Source organism: Triturus cristatus, chromosome 4_2 (assembly GCF_964204655.1).
Source record: "Triturus cristatus chromosome 4_2, aTriCri1.1, whole genome shotgun sequence".
In the NCBI taxonomy this organism is placed as follows: domain Eukaryota; kingdom Metazoa; phylum Chordata; class Amphibia; order Caudata; family Salamandridae; genus Triturus; species Triturus cristatus.
In genome coordinates, this window is record NC_140586.1 from 419,991,280 (window position 1) to 420,012,180 (window position 20,901).

Genomic DNA, 20,901 nt, shown 5'->3' on the forward strand with positions numbered 1-20,901 from the left:
GAAGTCTTTGTCCCATAGCTGTTTTTGGATGATGGTGTATGGCGAACCGGAATCCGCCACCATGGCGATCTGGACACCCCAATCGATAACATGCAGGATGGCTTCTTTTTGGTGACGCCGCCAATGCCTAGAATTTGGTCCTCGATGCAGAGTATGCAATCGTGGTCGGATTGGTCTGCTCCATCTTGGTCGTCTGAGTCATCCTGGACATATTTGACCTCGGATTTTCTGGGCTTCCGTCTGTAGACTTTGCTAAAATGTCCCGCAGAAAGAGCATTTGATGTGGAATGCTGGACACTTCCTATCGTTTGCCATGTGGGATTGGCTGCCACATCTGTAACAGGTTCCTTGCTTGTCCATGGGAACGCGGCTGGGCCCCTTAGGTCTAGACGTAGACTGTCTATTGGAGGCTGAGCCGGTATTTGTCGTAGCTTTTGCGGTCTGGACCCTCCGGTCTGTCACTTTGCACACTGTGGGCTGTTGAACAGGTTCCTTCTTGGCGGTGAGTGCGCACCGTTTCGACTGCTCGGCTCTCTTGACTATTGCGATGATCTCCGGGAGAGACGCTCCACAATTAACCCACAGTTTCTCCTGGACGCTTGCGTGGGTAGTGTGCATTATGATTTGGTCTCTTATGAGGTCGTCGTACAGGGTGGCAAACTTGCAGTTGATGGCCAGCTTCTTGAGGGCTGCTACGTAGTCCTCCACTGTTTACGACTCGGTCTGTTTGCGCTAGAAAAAATTGTACCGGTTGATGGCTGTGCAAATTACTGGCTGGTAATGGTTATCTAGGTCTTCCAGGGCATGTTGGAAAACGTAGTCTGTAGATGCCCTGGGCTGCTTCACCATGTTTTTGTAAACTCGCAGTTCTTCTGGACCCAGATTATGTAGGAGGATCTTCTTTCGGCGTTTACTGGAGAACTTCTCCTCACCTTCATCTTCCAGCGCCGAGAGATAGTTCAAGAAGTACCCCTTCCAGTCAGCCCATTTCATGGCCTGTTCCCCTGGTTTCGGTAGGAAGGGTACCGGGTTGGTTAGGGAGAAGGTCTGTGCGCACATTGTGAGGGCGGCGTGGAAGGTGGTGCGCCTTGATTTGGGGCGGAAGTTGCGTGGAGACCCTTATTGCCTAGTAGTGGGACAAACCCTGTAGTGAGCAGGGTGCCCCTCGTGCTGTCTTGCTGCTGCGTGCTCCCTGATGCGCCCGCTGCGTGGTAGGACCACGTGGTCCTGTGGACTGGGTGCCCCTCATGCTAGTTGGCTGGCTGTGGGGTTGCGGTGCCTGAGGTGCGGCCGTGGAAGGCCCTCGTGCGAGGGGGGGGGGGGATAGTGGACAACACAGCCCCTTGGAGCAAGTATTGAAGGCGGGTGATGAGGACAGTGTGGGGGCTGTGAGGTACGTCCCGAAGTCCGTGCCGGGCCCTCACGTGTGGAACTGGCTGCCTCCCTTGCACTCAGGCCTCAGTGGACGCTGTGAACAGGCAGCGCCCGCCGCAGAGTTTTCGCCGACTCTCCCCGGTAGCCGGAATGGCGCCTGGGTTCTGCTGCCTCATTGCCACTGTGGTGTGTGGGAGTATGCCCCCTCCGGAATGAAGACCATAGACAGGAGGGTAGGCTTCTCACATTTCTTTATTCAACTTCTTTATTATCCTCAAGGGGAGAGCTGACTGCTCGCCTTCGCGCTGCAATCCTAATGGCCGTCTGCGTCACGTCACTCCCACAATGCTTTGCGGTGAGTCACGTGACGTCGGAAGGCTAGACCGCAACGCTACAAAAACTAGACCAGACGTTCCTCCAAATGGAATTTACATTTTGAAAGTGTGTGTTTGTTTGAAATATTTGTTCTGTATTCTCTTATGAGGCTCAAGTCATACAAATTTCTTAAGCGGGCCCCTGGCTTCCAATAATGATTCTATGGGGCTTCTCAAAAGGTTAAGAAACTCTGCTCTGGATTAATGTAGCTCTGAATGTTGTCTGTGTTCAGCATATAAAACTCAAACCTTTTGGCGTTGCCAGTGCTTCTATAATAAACTTTACTTTTCCGAATGGTTGTGGTTTTATAATGCTTTGAACCATGGCTCTCATTGTTACCAGCCCTGAAAACTATAGTACCCTTTCTATCAACCTCAGTAAGTAGGTAAAGGGAGTCGACTTGGAACTGTCGTTTAGGTTGCATTCGGCTCTCTACAGCAACCGCTCAGCAGATTATACTGTGGGTGAGGATCATCATGCCTGCTGTGCATGAAACCATTTTTGCTCACTTCATGTGCCGAATACTACTCACCCTTATCGTCTTGTGCTTAGCACCATGTTTGTCGAGTGCGTCCCTAGTCAAGGCTTGCTCCACGTATGAACGTAAATATTAACTGAAAATAACATTTATTTAAAGCAGCTTTTTTATTTTTTTATAATACAACCCTGGACTTTTGTTAGTTAAATATTGTTTTAAAAGGCACTCTCTAAGTTGTCAACACTTCAAACAGATATGACTTGGCTTACTGAAGTCAAACTGATTTTAATGTTTGTCGAAACAGAATTTTGAACCAACATTTCTCTGTATGACTTAGTCCGTGTCAGTCCTTTTTTGCAGCCTGTCTTTAGTGCAGCCTAAGAGATATCTGGATTTTATTATTTTGCTGACTGCAATATTTGCCACTCGGAATAAAACATTTACATGTTATGAACATTAACTACATCGAGAAATGGGTAGATAGAGGAAACACTGGTCAACAGCTTCCGGAAGGATGTCTCCATGTTAACAGGAAGTCTCTGTCATAGTCAAGAGCTAGTTTAATTATGGATGAACCGGAGAACGTCTCATACAGGCACCCGGCAAATAAAACCTCGCTTTCTGGAGCTTTCAGAAAGGGAGTTGGCAGGTAGGGACTTCCGGTGTGCATGTCTTTTCTGTGATTAGAACTTGCTTATCCTTTTACATCCGCTCTTAATCCCCTCCAACCCCTCCTAAAGCTACTTTCTGCATGGAATGTTTTATCATGTCGACCCTCTTTGAGCAAGAATTGTCAAATCCAATAGGTCTTGCCTTTGTGTGACCTATTGGCTTCGTCAATGGTTTTTATCCACACTGCACAGCATTCATGAGGTTGTGTAACCTGGATAAACTAAGGGAAAAGAGGATATGACAAGTAGCTATAATCAAAGTTTTTTTGAACCCAAACTGGACCCTTTCCAAAATTTGATGGAAGGGGTTGTGAATGTACACGCTGGTTAACTTCATATACATCACTTTTCCACATCTAATTTGCACCTTACCTTCTAGCCTTACCTCTGTCCAGGCACACCTAGGTGAGCCTTTTCACGTTTCTCTTTATTCTTTCCATAAATGCTGTCTAATTATTTTCTCCTCGGTTTATTCATGGGTTACTTGTTCAGAGTATTTGATTGTGTATGTTGAAGCACAACTTCACTATGGCTTCCTGTATATAGCATATTGACATCTTGGAGTGCTTTATACAATGTACAAATTCATGTAGTTATTTGCTCTCACGCTTGTACACCAGTGTTAGGTCGGTTAACAAAGGATCATTAGGGCTTCCTTAGATGTAGGGATTGACTAGGTCTTGCCAAGATGTAATGCATTCATCGTATATTGCATATTAACAATGCCTTTCAAACTCGGGAACTCATTTACCTTTGATTCTAAAGAATGATCGGAGTAGTTGGGTCACTTTTGCCTCTGGTGACTCCATAAAAAGTGGAGGACATCAGAAACCATGTCGATCTAGTTCCTGAAATGTTTCCAATTGTTGAGTAAGGCTCGCTCTGGCATTTCCCAGACAAGCGGAGGCTGCTTTCTAAGCAGGATGGACAGCCATGATGCAGCCGTATCCACACCCCTTTTCCAGTCACAGCCTTTTACAGTGTGAGACTGCTCAGAATATTTTTCCCTATGGCGAATTGTTGTTTTCAGTCCGGCCTGGTGTGTTGCCTGTATGAAATTGCAGGGAACACGTTATCTAGACTAAAAATAAGTCCCCTGGAACTCATTTATCATCACCTGCTCTACTTTAGAGCTATGCAAAAGTAATCCCTTGTATCATATTCGGGATTTAAAGAGAGGCACAGGACACAACATTGTGTTTGACTAAAAAAAATAAAAATCTTACAATTGTGGTATAGAAACAATATACACTATAAAACTACATAAAACAAGACTGAACAGAACCCAGGGTTCCATATACATTTTTGTGAAATAAGCCTAAGTAGAGATCCTATCTGCAAATACACAGTATCTCCTAGCAAACCCTGCAATTCTCGAAAGCAATGCAGAGAGGGGATGTTGACGTTTCGACCGGTGACAATTATCAGAGTAGATACACTATTGCTGCATGTGTCAAACTGCCAACATGTTTACAGAAGGCTCTCTTTAAATGTTGTATATGATATCCGGGATCAATTAAGTTTGCATACCTCTAAACTATATGAAGAGGCGGTGATAAATGAGCCCCACAGGACAATTGTTTGGCCTTCGTATGTTTGTGCTAAGCAGCAAGACATGGATTTCCGACGTGTAATAACATTTATATAAAGCTCTTTTTTACCTCTCGCGAGGTGCAATGCACTACAACTGGCAGCCACCCCCTCTATGGAATCTCCTACAGATTCCCTGTTAAGTAGAGAACTGTGTAGGTTCAGGAAGTACTAGTTACTTTAACACATGACGGTCCACCTAGAGGCCCTTCCCATGATTGTTTAAGCAGATTATTTTCTCGGTTTGCAACTCAACACTTCAACGTTGATCACGTGATGCGGGAGAAATGGCGCGCTTTGGATAATCACGTACAACCTAAACAACGTAGATTGAATAGGAAAATACGGCTAAACACAGACCCTACCTTTAAGTTATTATTTTATTACCACAGCTGCTATACACTACCTCTGTAGCCTGAAACAATCCATATTTCTGCGGGTGCGGGAAGACTAAGAATTGTAAAATAGTTTAAATTAAAGGTGCACACGTCAGTTGTCTGGATTTTTATACGAACCTGTGTAGCGCAAGGGGGTGTGTCGTGTTTTTGCAGAATGGTAGCTGGTCTCTGGTAGCATGAATGTTTAAGGAAGCAACAGCCATTGTTGCCCCTCGCCCAAAAGAAAGTTTAGAATCGCTTTTGTTCCTTTCGTGGTGAGCCCCGATGAAAAGAGTCGGTGTTATTAAATCCTATTTTGGTGCAATAAATGCATTTTTATCTTGACAGTTTCGTAAAATGTAGCATTCGTGATTATGAAATGTTTCCCAGATTATTTAATTGGGTCTCTCCTTCTGAAATGAAATTTTAATGTTTGCTTTTCTATTTCTGTGAATACATTTCAGAGCCAACATTCAGCGAAACTAATCTAAACTAATTTGGTTTCCATATAGTTCATCGGTTTAATTAGAGCTCATTATTAAGCATGTAGCAGTCACTCTGGCATCTGTCTCGCGATAATAACGGCTTGCTGGGCTTCTGATGCTACAAATGGTGACATATACCATAAGTGATCATCTTATTCTTAAATACATGACTTATGGGTTAAGTTTTGGTCTCAAGTGAATGCATTTTCCTGTTTATATTTATTTACAATTTTTAAACCTTTTCTTAGGAAATGTATCGACAAATTGGATTTCCTGTTATTGTGGAAACAAACTAATTGACTTACTGTCATCTGTAGCATTTCAACAAATTATAGTTAATTGGAAAGCCGCAGCGAATGTTAATTTCAAAGCTTGGTGGTTTATTGTTTGGCATAATCATTGGTTAGATAATGCTTATGTTAACCCTTTATCTCTTGCTTACAAAATGCAAACGCTAAAGCTTCCAGTAACACTGTTTCTAAACAAATCTAGTTCACTAGCAGCATGAACTGAAAAGTTAGTTAACCACTGGGAATTAATGTTTATAAATTCTGCCAGTTAGGTTTCATTAGATTAACTCGTCTAATATGTTGCATTCTTGAATATCTGCCTTCTCATTTTTATTAGCACTGTTGCTTCATATTTATACTACAATATTAGACTATTCTCTTCAAATGTCACTTTTTCGCTACCCCCCTTTTTACTTTCCCCCCTTTCTCTTTATTTTACCTTCACCAATTCAATTTTTATGTCCGTAGAAATGCTTCCAGTTTACTTACACATGTAAGTAAGGGTTTATTTTTTGTGTATTTTGTTTTCTTGTAAACAATTTAATTGCTTTTTATATGTATGATGTTTGTCTCTAATAAACCTTTAAACTCCAGAAAGCTGCTTTTTGAGAAACTGCCTGTTAAAATTTCTCAGATAACAAGTAACATTGATTATTTGTTTCCCTTCCTTTTTTCTTCAATAGTCATTCAGTTTATCAAAGAAGAAAATTGTTCACTATACCTGCTTTGACCAACGGAAACGAGCCAATGCAGCTTTTTTAATAGGTGCATATGCAGTAAGTATTTGCATAAATTCTATAACTTTTGTGTGGTTAACACATGATTTCTGTGCGCTTTATTCCCTTGTGTGTATGAAGTTACTTTTTCTTTAAACATTTTGAAGCAGATTTTCTAATTTGACAACTAGCTGCCAACAGAAACGAAGATGTTACTTATGCAAAAATAACAGTTGATGAACAGAATGCAGAACCATGTCATACATTCACCCCAGTACAGAGATCTGGTCCTAAATCCATCGTTTTTTTGCTCACCATGCCATTCCAGTTTGAACCCAGCCATATGCAAATCAGTCTTGACCCTGTGCCTCATGGGGAACAGTCCAGCCCGAACTGCCAGGCCAGGTCCTCACTGGACTGGAACCAAGCATCCTAGGACCGGTTTCAGGGTTTCACCCCTCTTCAGCCAGGATAGCTTGATTCCAGTGGCATGGAGAGCACGGGACTCACGTCTGAGCATACCCTTCCCACTCAGGGTGACAAATGCAAAACAGTTGATGGACAGAATGCAGAACAATGTCATACATTCACCCCAGTACAGACATCTGGGCCTAAATCCATCGGTTTTTTTGGCTGGGTTCACACTGGAATGGCATGGTGAGCAAAAAAATGATCCCTAACTTGGAGCAGCGTTGAGGCAGTCCAATGGATATAGGATTATTGTTCCAGATCCCGGCTGAGTAGATGGAAAGGGTTCCCATGGTCTACCCCTCCAAATATCCAAAATATCTACCTGGGGCTCTGTCCCACGGATCCAACTGTTGTGTAAACTGTAATACATAACCTACTATGTACACAACACTCCACTCTATTTAAATAACCTGCCTTTATGAGACTCATCTGTGTGCATCCATAGGAAGATCTCTAAACAGTCATCCAGTTCAGATATCCATTCACTCTTTGCATGCGACTATTCCTATGAAAAGAAAATGCCAAAAGGCTTTTAGAGCTGTGATTAACACGATTTGTGTAAAGTTCACCTACCAACTCTGATTTGATAGCGCTTCAGAGCAGTGTCAGATATATTCCAAGTCAATCTACTATTCTTAGCTTCTTTAACAAGTTAACATACACTGACAAAATGATCACCTTTTCTCTGTATAAATTGTTTTATGGATATTTGCTGCCCATACTTATGTCCTTGCACCATACTTTTAGATTCCTGGCTGTCAGGCAATTTGAAGCTCAGCGAAGGGAAGGGCCATTATGGAAACTTATGAGGGCCGCTAGCCTCATGCAGCTAGAACTTTTATGACATGTCTGTAAGAAATTGGAGTTCTAGTTGAGGAGGGGGACCAATGCATCTTGCATGATGATCCCAATCCTTGTCTGGGTGAAATACAACTGTCACTAAATAAACCTGTGCATAAGTCCCTGGTGACTTGGCACAAAGCAGTCAGGCTTAACGTAGAGGCAATGTGTAAAGTATTGTGCAGCCCTCAAACATTAATAAAGTGAAAACAGAACACAAACATCCCAAGACAATTATAGAGTATAGTTTAGTAAATAAAATGACCCCAAAACAAGAATCCAATAAGTAGAAACAGAGTTCGGAATTTTTGAAGTTTAAAGTTCAAAATAGTGCCAAAGATCGCACCCAAATAGATTCCCCCGATACCACACCTTTGGCCCGCTTTTTAGACACCCTGGGACTGTCTGAACTGTGGCGGTGACACCACCCATATCAACGGGCATACTCTTATTTTTCTGGGGCCCACAGGGTGTTCTCACAACTGGATTTTCTTCTCGCCCCGGCGGGAGAAGTGCGTCAGGTGGAGACCATAGATTACCTGGCATGGGGCATATCTGACCATTCTCCCCTACTTATGAAGGTGGGTGGCAGGGTTGGTCCTCACATAACACAATGGACACTGAATGCGTGGGCATTGTGGGATGAGACAATCACCGAAGAGCTCTGGGTAGACTCCGAGCTCTATTTCAGTGAAAATGAGGGCTCTGTCTCATCCGCGGTTACTTTATGGGAGGCCTATAAAACTGTACTACATGATAGAGCACAGAACGTAATAGCTCATAAAATGAAACGCGAAGCTCAGGAGATTGAAGAGTTAGAACATAAACTCCTAGACTTGGAGGCAACTGACCCCACCGCAGTGACCAAGCACACTTTACGCCAACTCTAAATCACCAAGCGTGACTACCTAGCCCTTGCCACCAACGAGGTGAAAACACAACTGGCAACCCAACACAGACTTTACGAAACCAGGGATGGAGCAGGGAAGTTACTAGCATGGTTGGGACGGAAAGAAATAGAGTTGCGATGGGTACTGTCTATTAGGGAACATGCTGTCACCCACACCACTCCTGAGGCTGTAGCGGGAGCCTTTGCGCGATACTACTCAACACTATATACAGCACACACCCAGGCGACAGAACCACAGATTTGTCAATATCTGCATACCATTGACCTACCCTTGCTTACACAGGACGAGAAAGACAGCCTAGAGGGGGAGTTGACACTGGCGGAAGTGACCGAGGCCATTGGCTGACAGAAGGCGAGCAAGACTCTGGGTCCTAACGGCCTTCCGGGTGAATTTTTTAAACTGAATAGTGCACTGTTGGCGCTACATCTTCTGAGGATGTTACAGGAAGCAAAGGAACGGGGAATTTTGCCACGAGACCTCCGTCTAGCCACGGTGGTGGTCATCCATAAGGCTGGGAAACCCCCAGAAGATTGTGGGTCATACCGCCCCATATCCCTTCTTAATATTGAAACAAAGATCCTGGCCACAATCCTTGCGAGACGTCTCTTGACCGTGATTCTCCCGCTGATACAAAGGGTTCAGTCCGGCTTCATGCCAAAGCGTGCCACGCGTTTCAATCTGCGCCGTCTAGCTAATTGGATGGACACGGTACAGGGTCAGGATAGCCCCCATCTGCTTCGGTCACTGGACGCTGAGAAAGCGTTCAACACGATTCATTGGCCCTTCATGTGGTGTACTCTGGAAAATGTGGGCTTCGGCCCAGTCTTCCGAGCATGGCTGGCGCTGTTGTATAATACACCTGAAACGAGAGTTCGAATAAATGGAACTCTTTCTGCCAGATGGCCGATACAACGCAGCACCAGACAGGGATGCCCCTTATCTCCTTTGTTTGCCCTCATATTAGAACCGCTGGCCTGTGTGGTTAGAACCCGACCAGGGCTGGGTGGCTTCCTCGACGACTCATGTCTTCTCGAAGAAGAATGCATATCATTATATGCAGATGATATTCTGCTATATGTCTCACAATCAGTCGAGACACTCCCCCCCCCCCCCCCCCCACCCCCCGAATACTGCAAATATTTGAAGAATATGGTAGCCACGCGGGCTATAAGATCAGTTGGAATAAATCCACCCTCTACCCGTTGAGTGGAGGAACGGAGTCTCATACTTACCAGAGTTGTTTGCAGCCATCTATGGAGGGGTTTAGCTATCTGGGGCTCTATATTACCACCAACCCTATGGTCAGACTGGATCGTAATATCAGGTGTGTATTACTGAACTTTCAGGCGGATGTGAAGAGATGGAGGAAACTCCCTCTGACCATCATGGGAGGGCCGCCATGTATAAAATGGTAACACTCCCTCAACTCCTTTATATTCTGCAAAACACATACCACAAACTACCAGACGCCATTTTTGCTTCCATTAATAGTGAACTACGTCTCCTTCTATGGGACGGAGCCCACCCACAAATAGCGTTGCGATCCCTACAACGCAACCCGTATAACGGAGGTTTGGCCTGGCCAGATATTAGAGCCTACGACAGAGCGGCCCACCTCATAGTCATTAACGAATAGAACCACGCACCAGGTGATCACCCTACATATAGATTGGAAAGGCTGCAATTCCATAAACGCACTCCACTACACTATGTATACGGGGTGCCGGGGGTACATGTCCCCTCCCAGCAACCCAATGCATGCTAGCGGCCTGTAAGAGTGTGGAAAAGCAGATGAAGTGGGAGGGGAAACCTACGCGTGAGACCCTCCCTGTGGGATGGCGCTAGACTGACTGAGATCAGAAAGTTGAGGGGTTTTGGGAAGTGGGACCTCATAGGCATCTCTAAGATAGGGATCTGTTAGAGAGGGGCTCTTTAGCCCCATTTTCTTCCCTTCATTCTAAATATCAGCTTCATAGTTCCCAAGCCTATGCATACCTTAGACTTAAACATGCCTGGCATGCTGAAGGGTTGGACGGTGTGACGGTTGGATGGTGTGACGATTTTAGAATATGCCCCACTAGAAGGTAGGCTCCTACAGGAGGAGATCCCAACCCAGGCGATATCCCTGACGTACAAGACACAAATCAACAATATGCCCGACAACCTTGTTCTGCTGCGTGCCAAGTGGGAACGCCCCACCGGCCCACTTGAAGATATAGATTGGGAGGCGGCCCTTATGCACCCACGCAAAGTAGTGATCAGACTGAGGCTGCGTCTCATACAATATAAGATCCCCCACAGATTCTACTTTGACAGGGCATGTCTACACACAATGGGGAGGGTGGAGAATCCAGCCTGTCTCAGATGCCATGTGGAGCGCGGCACGTACATACACACCCTTTGGGAGTGCAGACACATCCAAACCTACTGGCACACGATCCTGGGAGAATTGAACAATATACTGGGAGCTCAACTAGAGTTAAGACGCGAAATTCGTGCATCTGGGTATTCCCACAGAGATTGACGTACCGCGACAGACTCCTGCTGACTAATCTAGGATTAGTAGTAGCTAGAAGAGACATACCCAAGTACTGGGGTGCCCAGCCACTTCCTACACTCACGGAATGGAAGTCTAATGTGGACCTATATATGGTGGCGGAGAAAGTGATTTACAAGGCGAGGGGCTGACCGCGTTAATTCAGAAAAATTTGGAAACCATGGATAAAATACTACAATCTGGACTTGGACGCAGATGGGGATGTCTAGACCTTTCACACGGCAGGACAGAACCAAGTCATCAATAACAGTGATGCCTAGCCTATGCCTGATGATTGACAGTAAGGGAATGGACCTATAGATTTGCATATATGCGATGTTGATGTAACTGTTTCTCACTGAAAAGTCTGCTGCAATACTTCCCACCCATTTCTGTATCTTGCTGCCCGCAATTGAGCATACTTCATGCATTAACGACTCCTTTTCCCAATTGTATGTTTTGTTTGTTAATCATCAAAATAAAAAATAAAGTAAAAAAAAAATAGTGTCAAAAAGCATTAAGCGCCAACCATGTTCCTCTGTTCGCACTCGGCCTAGACGAGGATAAGGTTTAGGGCCAATCGTGCTGGAGCGTGGTTTGGATACAAGGACCAGGTTCGTCCCTATGAAAAGTTTTACCATCAGACTTTGTCTATGAAATGGAAGTCAAAAACCCTCAGCAAGCTCAAATGGACGCTGGACTGGGAAGATCGCATTTTCCTTTATGCGGACGATGTGCTCCTCTATCTTGCCTCGCCGGCGCGCTCTATCGCCTGTCTCCTCAACATATGTGAATCGTACGGGCGGAGGTCAGGATATGAAATAAACTGGGAGAAATCCATTTTATATATGCTCCGAGGCTCCCCGCCTCGGCTTCCGAGAGGCTGTAACATTCTAGTGGCTCATGACGGGTTCAAATATCTTGGCGTGTACGTCACTGCAGATCGGGACAAATTTGTTGCGGAAAATCTAATGAAGCCCCTCCAACGGCTTCGCACTGACGTCAAACACTGGCGCGCCTTGCCCCTGACATTGCTTGGAAGGGCTTCGCTCTTTAAGATGCTCGCCCTCCCGAGATTTCTCTATGCGCTACAAAATACCCCCTTCCCGATTGCGCCCTCTTACTTCACGGCAGTCAATGCTGAGATCACTCGTCTCCTCTGGGAGGACAAGGCGCCGCGTATTGCTCTCCACAAGCTTACCAGTGGCTGGTACGACGGAGGTATAGCCCTCCCAGATATTAAAACCTATTACTGGGCGTCACACCTCATGATTATCAATCAGTGGCTCCATGTGCCGGGGGAGGACCCTGCATACCGTATGGATAGACAACTGCTCGGCCCCGGAGGGGTGATTGGAGCCCTTTACAACCCAAAAAGAGGTCGCGTTCCGGCAGGGCCCGCAGCACATACCCTCCAGATATGGCTCGCGGCACAGCGGGCGATGGGCTGGGCAGGGAGGATTACCCAGGCAACGCCGCTCTGGGACACTAAACAGCTTGGGGTACTGCGCACTACCAAGGGATTCCACCAGTGGGATCTTATTGGTATTTCCAGGGTTGGAGACCTCTGGCAGAGGGGAGGGGTGATCACTTTTGCCCAATTGCAGGCAGAGTACGACTTGGCAGACACCGAACACTTCCGATATTTACAAATCCATCACGCTCTTCGGACGGCGATTCCACATGGGACTCGGCTCCCTGAGTCATCGCCCTTGGAGGACCGGCTCCTCATGGAGCATCTGCTCCAGAGAGCGACGTCCCTAACGTACCGGAAGATAATAAATAACCGCCCTGACCCTTTTTCAACCCTTAAAGGGAAATGGGAGGCAGAACTTGGAGACTTCGATGAGACGGATTGGCGTTCCGCGCTCTCGTCCCCCAGGGAGGTGGGCATATCTTCCAAGTTAAGGCTGGTCCAACTTAAAATTCTGCACCGCACATACTATACCCGTACACTCCTATTCAAACTCCACCGGGTGGAGTCCCCGTTGTGTCTCGGGAACTGTGGCCTCGAAGGAACCTTCCTACATACCCTATGGGAGTGCCCTATCATAGCGCTTTATTGGAAAGGGGTGTTGCGTATTCTTTCCCAGGTAACCAAAATCCCCACGCTGCCGGAACCTCGGCTCTGTCTCCTCAATGTCTGGGAACAGACTGACCACAATAGAGTGGCCCAGCTTTGGGTGACATTGGGGCTCATGCTTGCAAAACGTAATATAGCCCAGCGATGGGGATCGGGGCAGGTGCCTACCCTGGCGCATTGGATCCGAGACATGGACCTTGTAATGGTGACTGAAAAAACTGTATATGTTCATAGAGGGTGCCCCAAGAAATGGTCCCAGGTGTGGGGTGGCTGGAATGTGTACAGGGGGAACATCTGTGAGCCCCCACCTGATGCATCAGAATCTGACCTCAGTGACCATGACTAGTGGCTCCACCGCTGGCGCTGGGCGGGGAGGGGAACGATGGTATGATACCTTTGGTCTGTTTATTTCTCTATGTGACACCTGTGCTGCCATTGCTGAGATACCTTCGGAGCTTTTGTATGCTAAGCCTTGCACTAAACGAGTGGTGTTTATTTTCTGTGTTGTTGATAAACTTAATAAAAATATTAAAAAAAAAAAAAAAACCCTCAGCAAGGCAGAAAACTGTGGCCGAAGAGGGCTCCATGCTGTGTGATAGCTTTTGGACAAGGTCTTGGTGAAGCTGTTGCCCTTTGGCGGGAAAAGTCCAAGAAATTTGATGTTCACTCCCAGAAGAGGTCCTGCACCATAACATACCGGCTAGAGCATTTACTTTTTGCTTTTAATCATGTGCCGAATGTTTTAATATGTATCCTTTTGGATACATTGTTAGTTGAGTGGTCATCAGACCACGTGGGAGTAGATTAGCACTCCGACCCCGGGGATCTACTATGATTAGCCTTCGACATAGGCATAGGAACCTTCACATCACGACTCCCAGTCATTGGTCTGTGTATGCATAGGAGCCCGGCCGGTTGGACTTGTTAACAAGTTAGGCACCTAGTTGTTCCTAACGGGCAGCGTCTTTGAGTCCTTTACATCACATTTGTTGTTGTCTCTTCTTTGATTGAAGATAAGGCAGCCCTCCCTTTTTCAAACCAAATGTCAATTGGTCATTAGGCTTGCCATGATCTGTAGGAGACAGCTGGCACGGGCATAGCAGTTGTGTACATGTTGCATGAAATAGGGGTTTCTTTTGTGTTGTAAAAAGTCCCAGATTTAAGGAAACTACAGGAGGAGTACACCTTAACACCAGCCAATGGTCCAGGACCTCAGAATAGCACTTAAGGGGTAGTGGGGTTGCCAAAACTCACTCCAATGTGGTCCTAGGCTGGTCCAGTTGGAACTGGTCAGCTGGGAATGCAGTTAAAAGCCCTTTTGGAGTTTTTTGTGTCCCTGTAGCCCAAACAGGAGGCCAGCTTTATGACCCTTGGAGCCCACTTCTTCGTCCCGAGTACAATAGGGAGAGCAGGTACAGTCTTTCAGACTCTTATCAGGTCAGAGACCGCAGGTCCAAAAGTGATCTGAGGAGGGAACTGAGAGTGCCACATTCATGCACATTGCCATTCTGTAGGTTGAGGAACTCCTGGTCACTCCCTAACCAATGGGATAAAAGATCCCGGGTTGACCAAACCCATTTTTGCAGCACTCCTTGAATGTTTTACTGTAGACTATCCCACAGTGCGCCTGTCTAGCTAAATCCAACATGGCAGAATCTTTCTTTCCCTGGTCAGAGCTCCCTGCACCCACCGAGAGGTGTGGAAGTGGAAGTGGGTCGACCCTCCCCTGTAGTCAATCCAAACTGGTTCTGGGCCACCTCCCACTGGGTTCTGAGCCAAGCTGACTAGGAAGACAAAGGGATGCAAGCCTAGGTGTCCATTACATCTGCCAGTGACAGGGTGGGCATCATTTAAAGCCTGGGAATGGCCTGGGCACAGCCCCCAGGCCATCCGCTCAAAGAGGAAAAACACCTCTCCGCACCGAACCTCTTTTGTCCATTTTCTGGGGGCATTCACTAGTCACCACAGACAGCCATTAAACAGTCTGACACTGGAAAGTGACAGGCACATTTGGCGTAGGCAGGATAGTGAGAACTTTTTGAAAGTGCCATTTTCTAATTGTCATATAAGATCCAGTGTTGGAAAGTAGGATCTGCTTTCATGGTTCCTCCTACCCCCACTTTTTGCTGGTGTTATTCTGTTTTCTGACTAGTCTCTCTGGGATCCTGCTCATCAGGACCCCAGTCACTGTGCTCTCCCCCTAGATTTGGCAGTGTTAAGTACTTTGGTACCTTCCCAATTGGCTACTGGTGTACCCATGTAAGTCCCTAGTATATGATACTAAGATACCTGGTTCTTACACAGGCTGCAATGGCAGGCCTGTAGTCACAGTTTGAGTGGTCTCTTATGGGTGGCATAATGCATGCTGCAGCCCATGGGAGACCCCAGGTGTACCTGTGTCCTGGTACTTTAGTACAGTATACTAGGGACTTAAATGGGTACACCAGTAGCCAATTGGGAAGGTACCAAAGTTCTTAACATCCCAGACAGACTAGTCGGAAAACAGAATAACACCAGCACAAAGTGGGGGTAACCATGAACAAGGATTACTGGACTAGCTCAAGGGCTATTCTGAAGGCTCAATGACCCCCAATTCTGGCATATTTTGGACTGCAGTCCTGATGAAATCTGACATGGTCAGGCTGTCTGTAAAAGTTATTCTCCACAGTAAGGCAGTTACCTGTTTCCATTTATGGGTACAGCAGGTGGTCTGACTGGAATTCAGAGAAAACAAGTGTGCAAACTGATGGAGGACTTTCCTGCAATCAGGTTTTGATGGTCAGTGAGGCTGTCTGGCAAGGCTATGCCATCAGCTGATCTATCAACAGGGTCCTGGGAGAGGAGATCCGGGAGAGGAGATCGGGAGAAGGTCACTCTTCCTCCTGTCCCTCATCGGTGGCCATGAGCAAGCTCATGTCAGCCCTGTCAACAAAAGGCTTTAGGTGGTTCGCATAAAGTACCCTGTGGGGACTTCTAGCGGTACCTAGGTCAACCAGGTAGGTGACCTCACCTTTGTTTTCAAGAATGGTGTGGGGGCCACTCTGCTTCTCCAGGAGAGCTGCTGGGGCCACAGACACAACAAACCCACACTTTCTGTCCTCACTGGTAAAGTCAGTACAGCCTTTTGGTCATGCCAAGCTTTCCGATGCTCTGGCTGGCCTCAAGGTTTTTGCTGGCCTTCATCATGTACTTGGCATATGTGAACGCAGACCGGGGACATAGTCCACAATGTCCTGTTTCGGAGGTTTGAGAGGCTGCTCCAAGCCCTCCTTAACCAGACACAATGGATACATAACTAGATGTCCAAACAGACGTTCAAATGGGCTATAGCCCACCAACCTTCCTAGTAACCTACCTGTAAGTAAAGAGAAGGCAGGGTAGTTTATCCCATTTTCGCCTGAGCATCTCTGGGAACCCCATGATCATACCCTTGAGGGCCTTGTTAAACCTTTCAACAAACCCATTGCACTGTTGATGGTAGAGTGTGGTAAGCATGTAGTTTACACCACTCTCTTCCCACGTGGCATTGATGTAACTAGACATGAAGTTTGTACCTCTGTCTGTCTAGACCTCCTTAAGGAACCCCCTCTTGGAAAGACTCCCAGAAGGGCCCTAGCTACTGCAGGAGCTGTAGTGGTCCTAAGGGGAACAGCTTCTGGATACCTAGTGGCATGGTCCACCACCACTAGGATGTAACTGTATCCAGATGTTAGAGGGTTTAAGGGACCAACCAAGTCTATCCCTACCCTCTCAAAGGGAACTCCGACCACCGAGAGTGGAATTAAGGGGGCCTTTGTAGTGCCGCTTGACTTACCACTGGCTTGGCAAGTGACACAGGAGCGACAAAACTCCTTTGTGTCTTCAGACATGTGGGGCCAGTGAAAATGAGGGAGAAGCCTGTCCCACGTCTTGCTTTCCTGCAAGGGGAATATCATGTGCTAGAGATAAAAGAAAACCCTTGATCGTCTGCGGTATTGCCAACCTCCTGGTGGCACCAGGCTTGGGGTCTCTACACTCTGAGAACAGAAGCCCACCCTACCAATAGATCCTTTGGAACCCACTGACATTCCCTGCTTCCTCAGCAACAGCTTGCTGTCTGAGCTGTACAAGAGAGGGGCAGGACTTAGGCTCCAAACTCAAGTCTGCCCTAGAAGGCCCCCTGCCCCAAGAACTCTGCCTGGTCAGACCCAAGTTCCTCTGGGACAGTTCCTTCACAGGAGCTGAGGTCATCTCCCTCAGGAGACGGACTCTTACTAGGAGTTTGGGAGAAGGATACGTCCTTACACTTCCTGATCCTCCTCTTAGGAGCCAGCTGGCCCATTTTTTCAGGAACCAGTGCTCCCTCGGTGCCTAGCTGTTTGGCCTGAGTCCTGGTGCCAGCAAATGCACTGGCACAGATTCCCATCATCACAATCTACAGGTAGGTCTGGGGAAACCACAACTCTTTTAGGGCCAGTTACCCCTCCCCAGCTGAGATTAACAACTGCCAAGGAGTGATCAGTCCGGACATTGCTGGCGTTGGTCACTTGGTCAACTTTACCAATTATGATTTGTTCAGGGGACATAAGTTTCTCTGTCACCATTGTGAAACTGGCCCCTGTGTCAGAGGCTGTTGTCTGTACTTTCCCCAGTTAGTGGGACTAGTAAAGTGGCAAGATCCATGCCACCGTCGCAGCCTAGGACAGCCGAAGTGGGTGTTCTGACTAGGTCAGAACCCACTCCAGAACCCAAGTTTAGCCCTACTAATGGCCCTTCTCCTTACACAGGTAACACCAGTGTTTCTTTCCTGAGGAAGTGGAGGATTAGGACCCACCACCAGAGGCAGGTTTTTGGGGATCTTGTGAAGACTCCTTTTTGTCTTTACCCTTCTCCCCACCCTTCTCTTGGGCCCTAGAAGAATCTTGCTTCTTCTTGTCCCCTCCACCACCATTATGTGTCTGCTTACCCCTGTTTTGGACCCATTTGTCTGCCTTTTTTCTCAATTCCTGGGGAGAGGTCAGATCAGAGTCCACCAGGTGCAGTTGCTGATTTTGACTATTAAGGATGTGTTCCCTCATCAACAAATTGTACAATCCCTCATAGTCCTGTGTTGCTTCCATGAAGCCAGCCTTCCACAGCCTTAATAGTATTGTCTATTAAATCAATCCAGTCTTGGGTGTGTGCCTTCTGTGTGTCCCTAAACGTAACCTTTTTATCGTTCAGTGGTTAAACCAAACCCATCTATAAAGGCACTCTTCAAGACTGAGTAGTTATCAGCATCCTATTCTCTAACCATGAGGAGCTTGTCTCTACCTTTGTTAGCAAAGGAGAGCCACGCGATAGCTGCCCACTGCCTTTAAGGGACATTCTGAACTTTACAGGCCTTCTCCAAAGCAGTGACTCATTTATGCATATCATCCCCCTCCTGGTAAGGAGGGACTGTCCTGCTCAGGTTCCTAGTATCAAAGGAAGTTTCCCTGACTCTAGGTACACTAGTGCTGCCACCATTGGGCTACAGCCCACATTCTTCCTAGCCCACTGAACTTCCAGAGCCTCCTTATTAAGGGCTAACTGTTCTTGCTTGAGCTTGGCTCCCACAAGTTTGAGCAGGTGTGGTATTCTCTCTAAGGATTCCTCCCTCTTGCTAGTGATGGAAGGCCCTATGGAATTGTTAGAAGCATTGTAATTGACAGAGGGGGACCTAGACCTCCCTTGCATTCTCTGAACACTCCCACGAGTAGTAAAGGGGGATATATCTCTAGGGACTCCCTCTGTACCATCTGTACGATTCCCTGGGGATCAGACTTCACCAGTGTGGAGTCCTCACTCATATTGGTCATGCTCAGAATTAAGGTCACTAGGGGTAACGCCTCCTGATCCATCTTATGGACCATCCCCACCCACTTTTTCCTGCCCGTCTGACCCATCAGGATTCTGGAGGTCATTCAGCGGAAACCGCTTCAAGAGTTGCTTGGTGTTAGGGTTGCTACCTGTCTTTAACTTTCTTGAGTCACATAGGGTTCTTAGTTCCTGAGACTTAACACCACTGTATATAGAGGGTTAGGACTGGGAGCCACCATTAAAGACATAGTGACTAGGTGTAGTGTGTGTGTTGCACCTACCTACCCTAGTGTAAACTAAACTAAACTTCCAAAGATTGGAGAAAGGGTTGTGCTAGGCCCTTAACAACCAATCTAAAAATTCAGTAGAACGAACTGTTTCAATAAAGATTTAATCTACACCTAGATTAGCAGGTTTAAATCCCAATCGCTGTATATCAATGTAGGAGGCTGTATTAGTACAAGGTGCTTCACTTAAATACGTGTGCACCATATACTAAGCTAGCCTCCTACCTCCAACTTTACCTTTAAGTTGGATTTTGAATTGCTATTAAAATGAGTTATTAAATAATTTCCCTATATGCCCCAAACTGACATTAAGCAGTATAAATTGTTATAATGTAATCCAATGTTTTCCTGTAGGAGGGCTAGTTTTGCTACAGTGAAACTGCTGTGGAGGGTTTTCACTGCTACTATATGTGAAACATTACCTCTAAATATCATGGTTTTTAAATACCCTGCATATGGGTAGTTTTGGCCCTACCTTAGGGGTGACGTAGAAGAATTAGAAAGGAAGCTATATGCCTGGCAAACGGGTTTTGTCGGGTCAAGATGGCGGTGTAAAACTGCACCACATGCTGAAACGGCTGGCCTGGAGACATGTTTTACAGTGCTATTTTAGTTGGTGGCTCAATGAGTGCTGCAACCCACTTGTAGCACTTGTAGCATTTAAATTACAGGCCCTAGGTATATGTAGTACCATCTACTAGGGACTTCTAAGTAAATTAATTGTTCCAATATACAAATTATATCAAATGGATTCAGTTAAACATGGCAAAATCTGGGTAAATGTCATACAAAAGATGTGTTATTCCAACAGTGTCAGTGTATTTCACTAATACCCGAGTCAAACTTGTGTCTGAAGTGTAATTAATGGTAAAACATGTCTCTCACAAGCCACAATAAGCTTTCAGAGACAGACGTAAAGCGATTTTGTTAGAAAGAGCCTCTCATTAAGTGAAGTTAAACTTGCTGGTCTGATGCATAAACAAGATTTCCTCAAGATCATTAAGCCCCCTTTAGGTATTTATCACCTACAGACATTGATTTGCAAAGGGTGGTTCAAACTGCCTGGTAATTCATGTTGAAACAGGTTTCTAGTTTGGACGTGAAGACACTTCAGTGGTGTTTTAGGCAGATGTTTCCTATTGACATGGTTATGAATTCAAATTCCGAGTGTGAAGCTGAAGGGACTGTACAAGTGTAAATCATATTTATGTTGCGGTGAAAGGGACATTGCACCTATATTCACGTTGATAATGTCCCTCATTGAAATAATCCTTATTTATTGGGTAAAAGCCTCTTTCATGGAAAATTTAAGTTCAACAACTGCCAATGTAGTGAACAATTAAAATCTTAATCAGCAGCACATGAGACAATTTGAACTTGGAAACCCCCAACTATTGAACTACTTCCATTATAAAATATTACAAACCTGTATGTAATAAATATAGTCAAACAAAACATGTGATGGACATTTCACTGGTAATGTGAAGAAGTGGAAAAAGCCCAGGTTAAAACCATTCTTTGCAAATGCATGCAAATACACACATCTGCACCAGAAGAGATTGAAATCTTGAAATGGGAGTGAATTTCACACAAGAAC

At 46.0% G+C, this 20,901-nt stretch overlaps 1 protein-coding gene across 2 annotated transcripts in view; it reads left to right on the plus strand.

Moving 5' to 3' along the window:
- The window catches only part of CDC14A (cell division cycle 14A), a 515,591-nt gene that overhangs the window by 179,998 nt on the left and 314,692 nt on the right, over positions 1 to 20,901 (plus strand). For both annotated transcript variants that reach the window (XM_085601899.1, XM_085601900.1), the window contains one exon: positions 6,324 to 6,416. In XM_085601899.1, the coding sequence (XP_085458025.1) occupies positions 6,324 to 6,416 (93 nt within the window). The remainder of the gene's footprint in view (positions 1 to 6,323; positions 6,417 to 20,901) is intronic.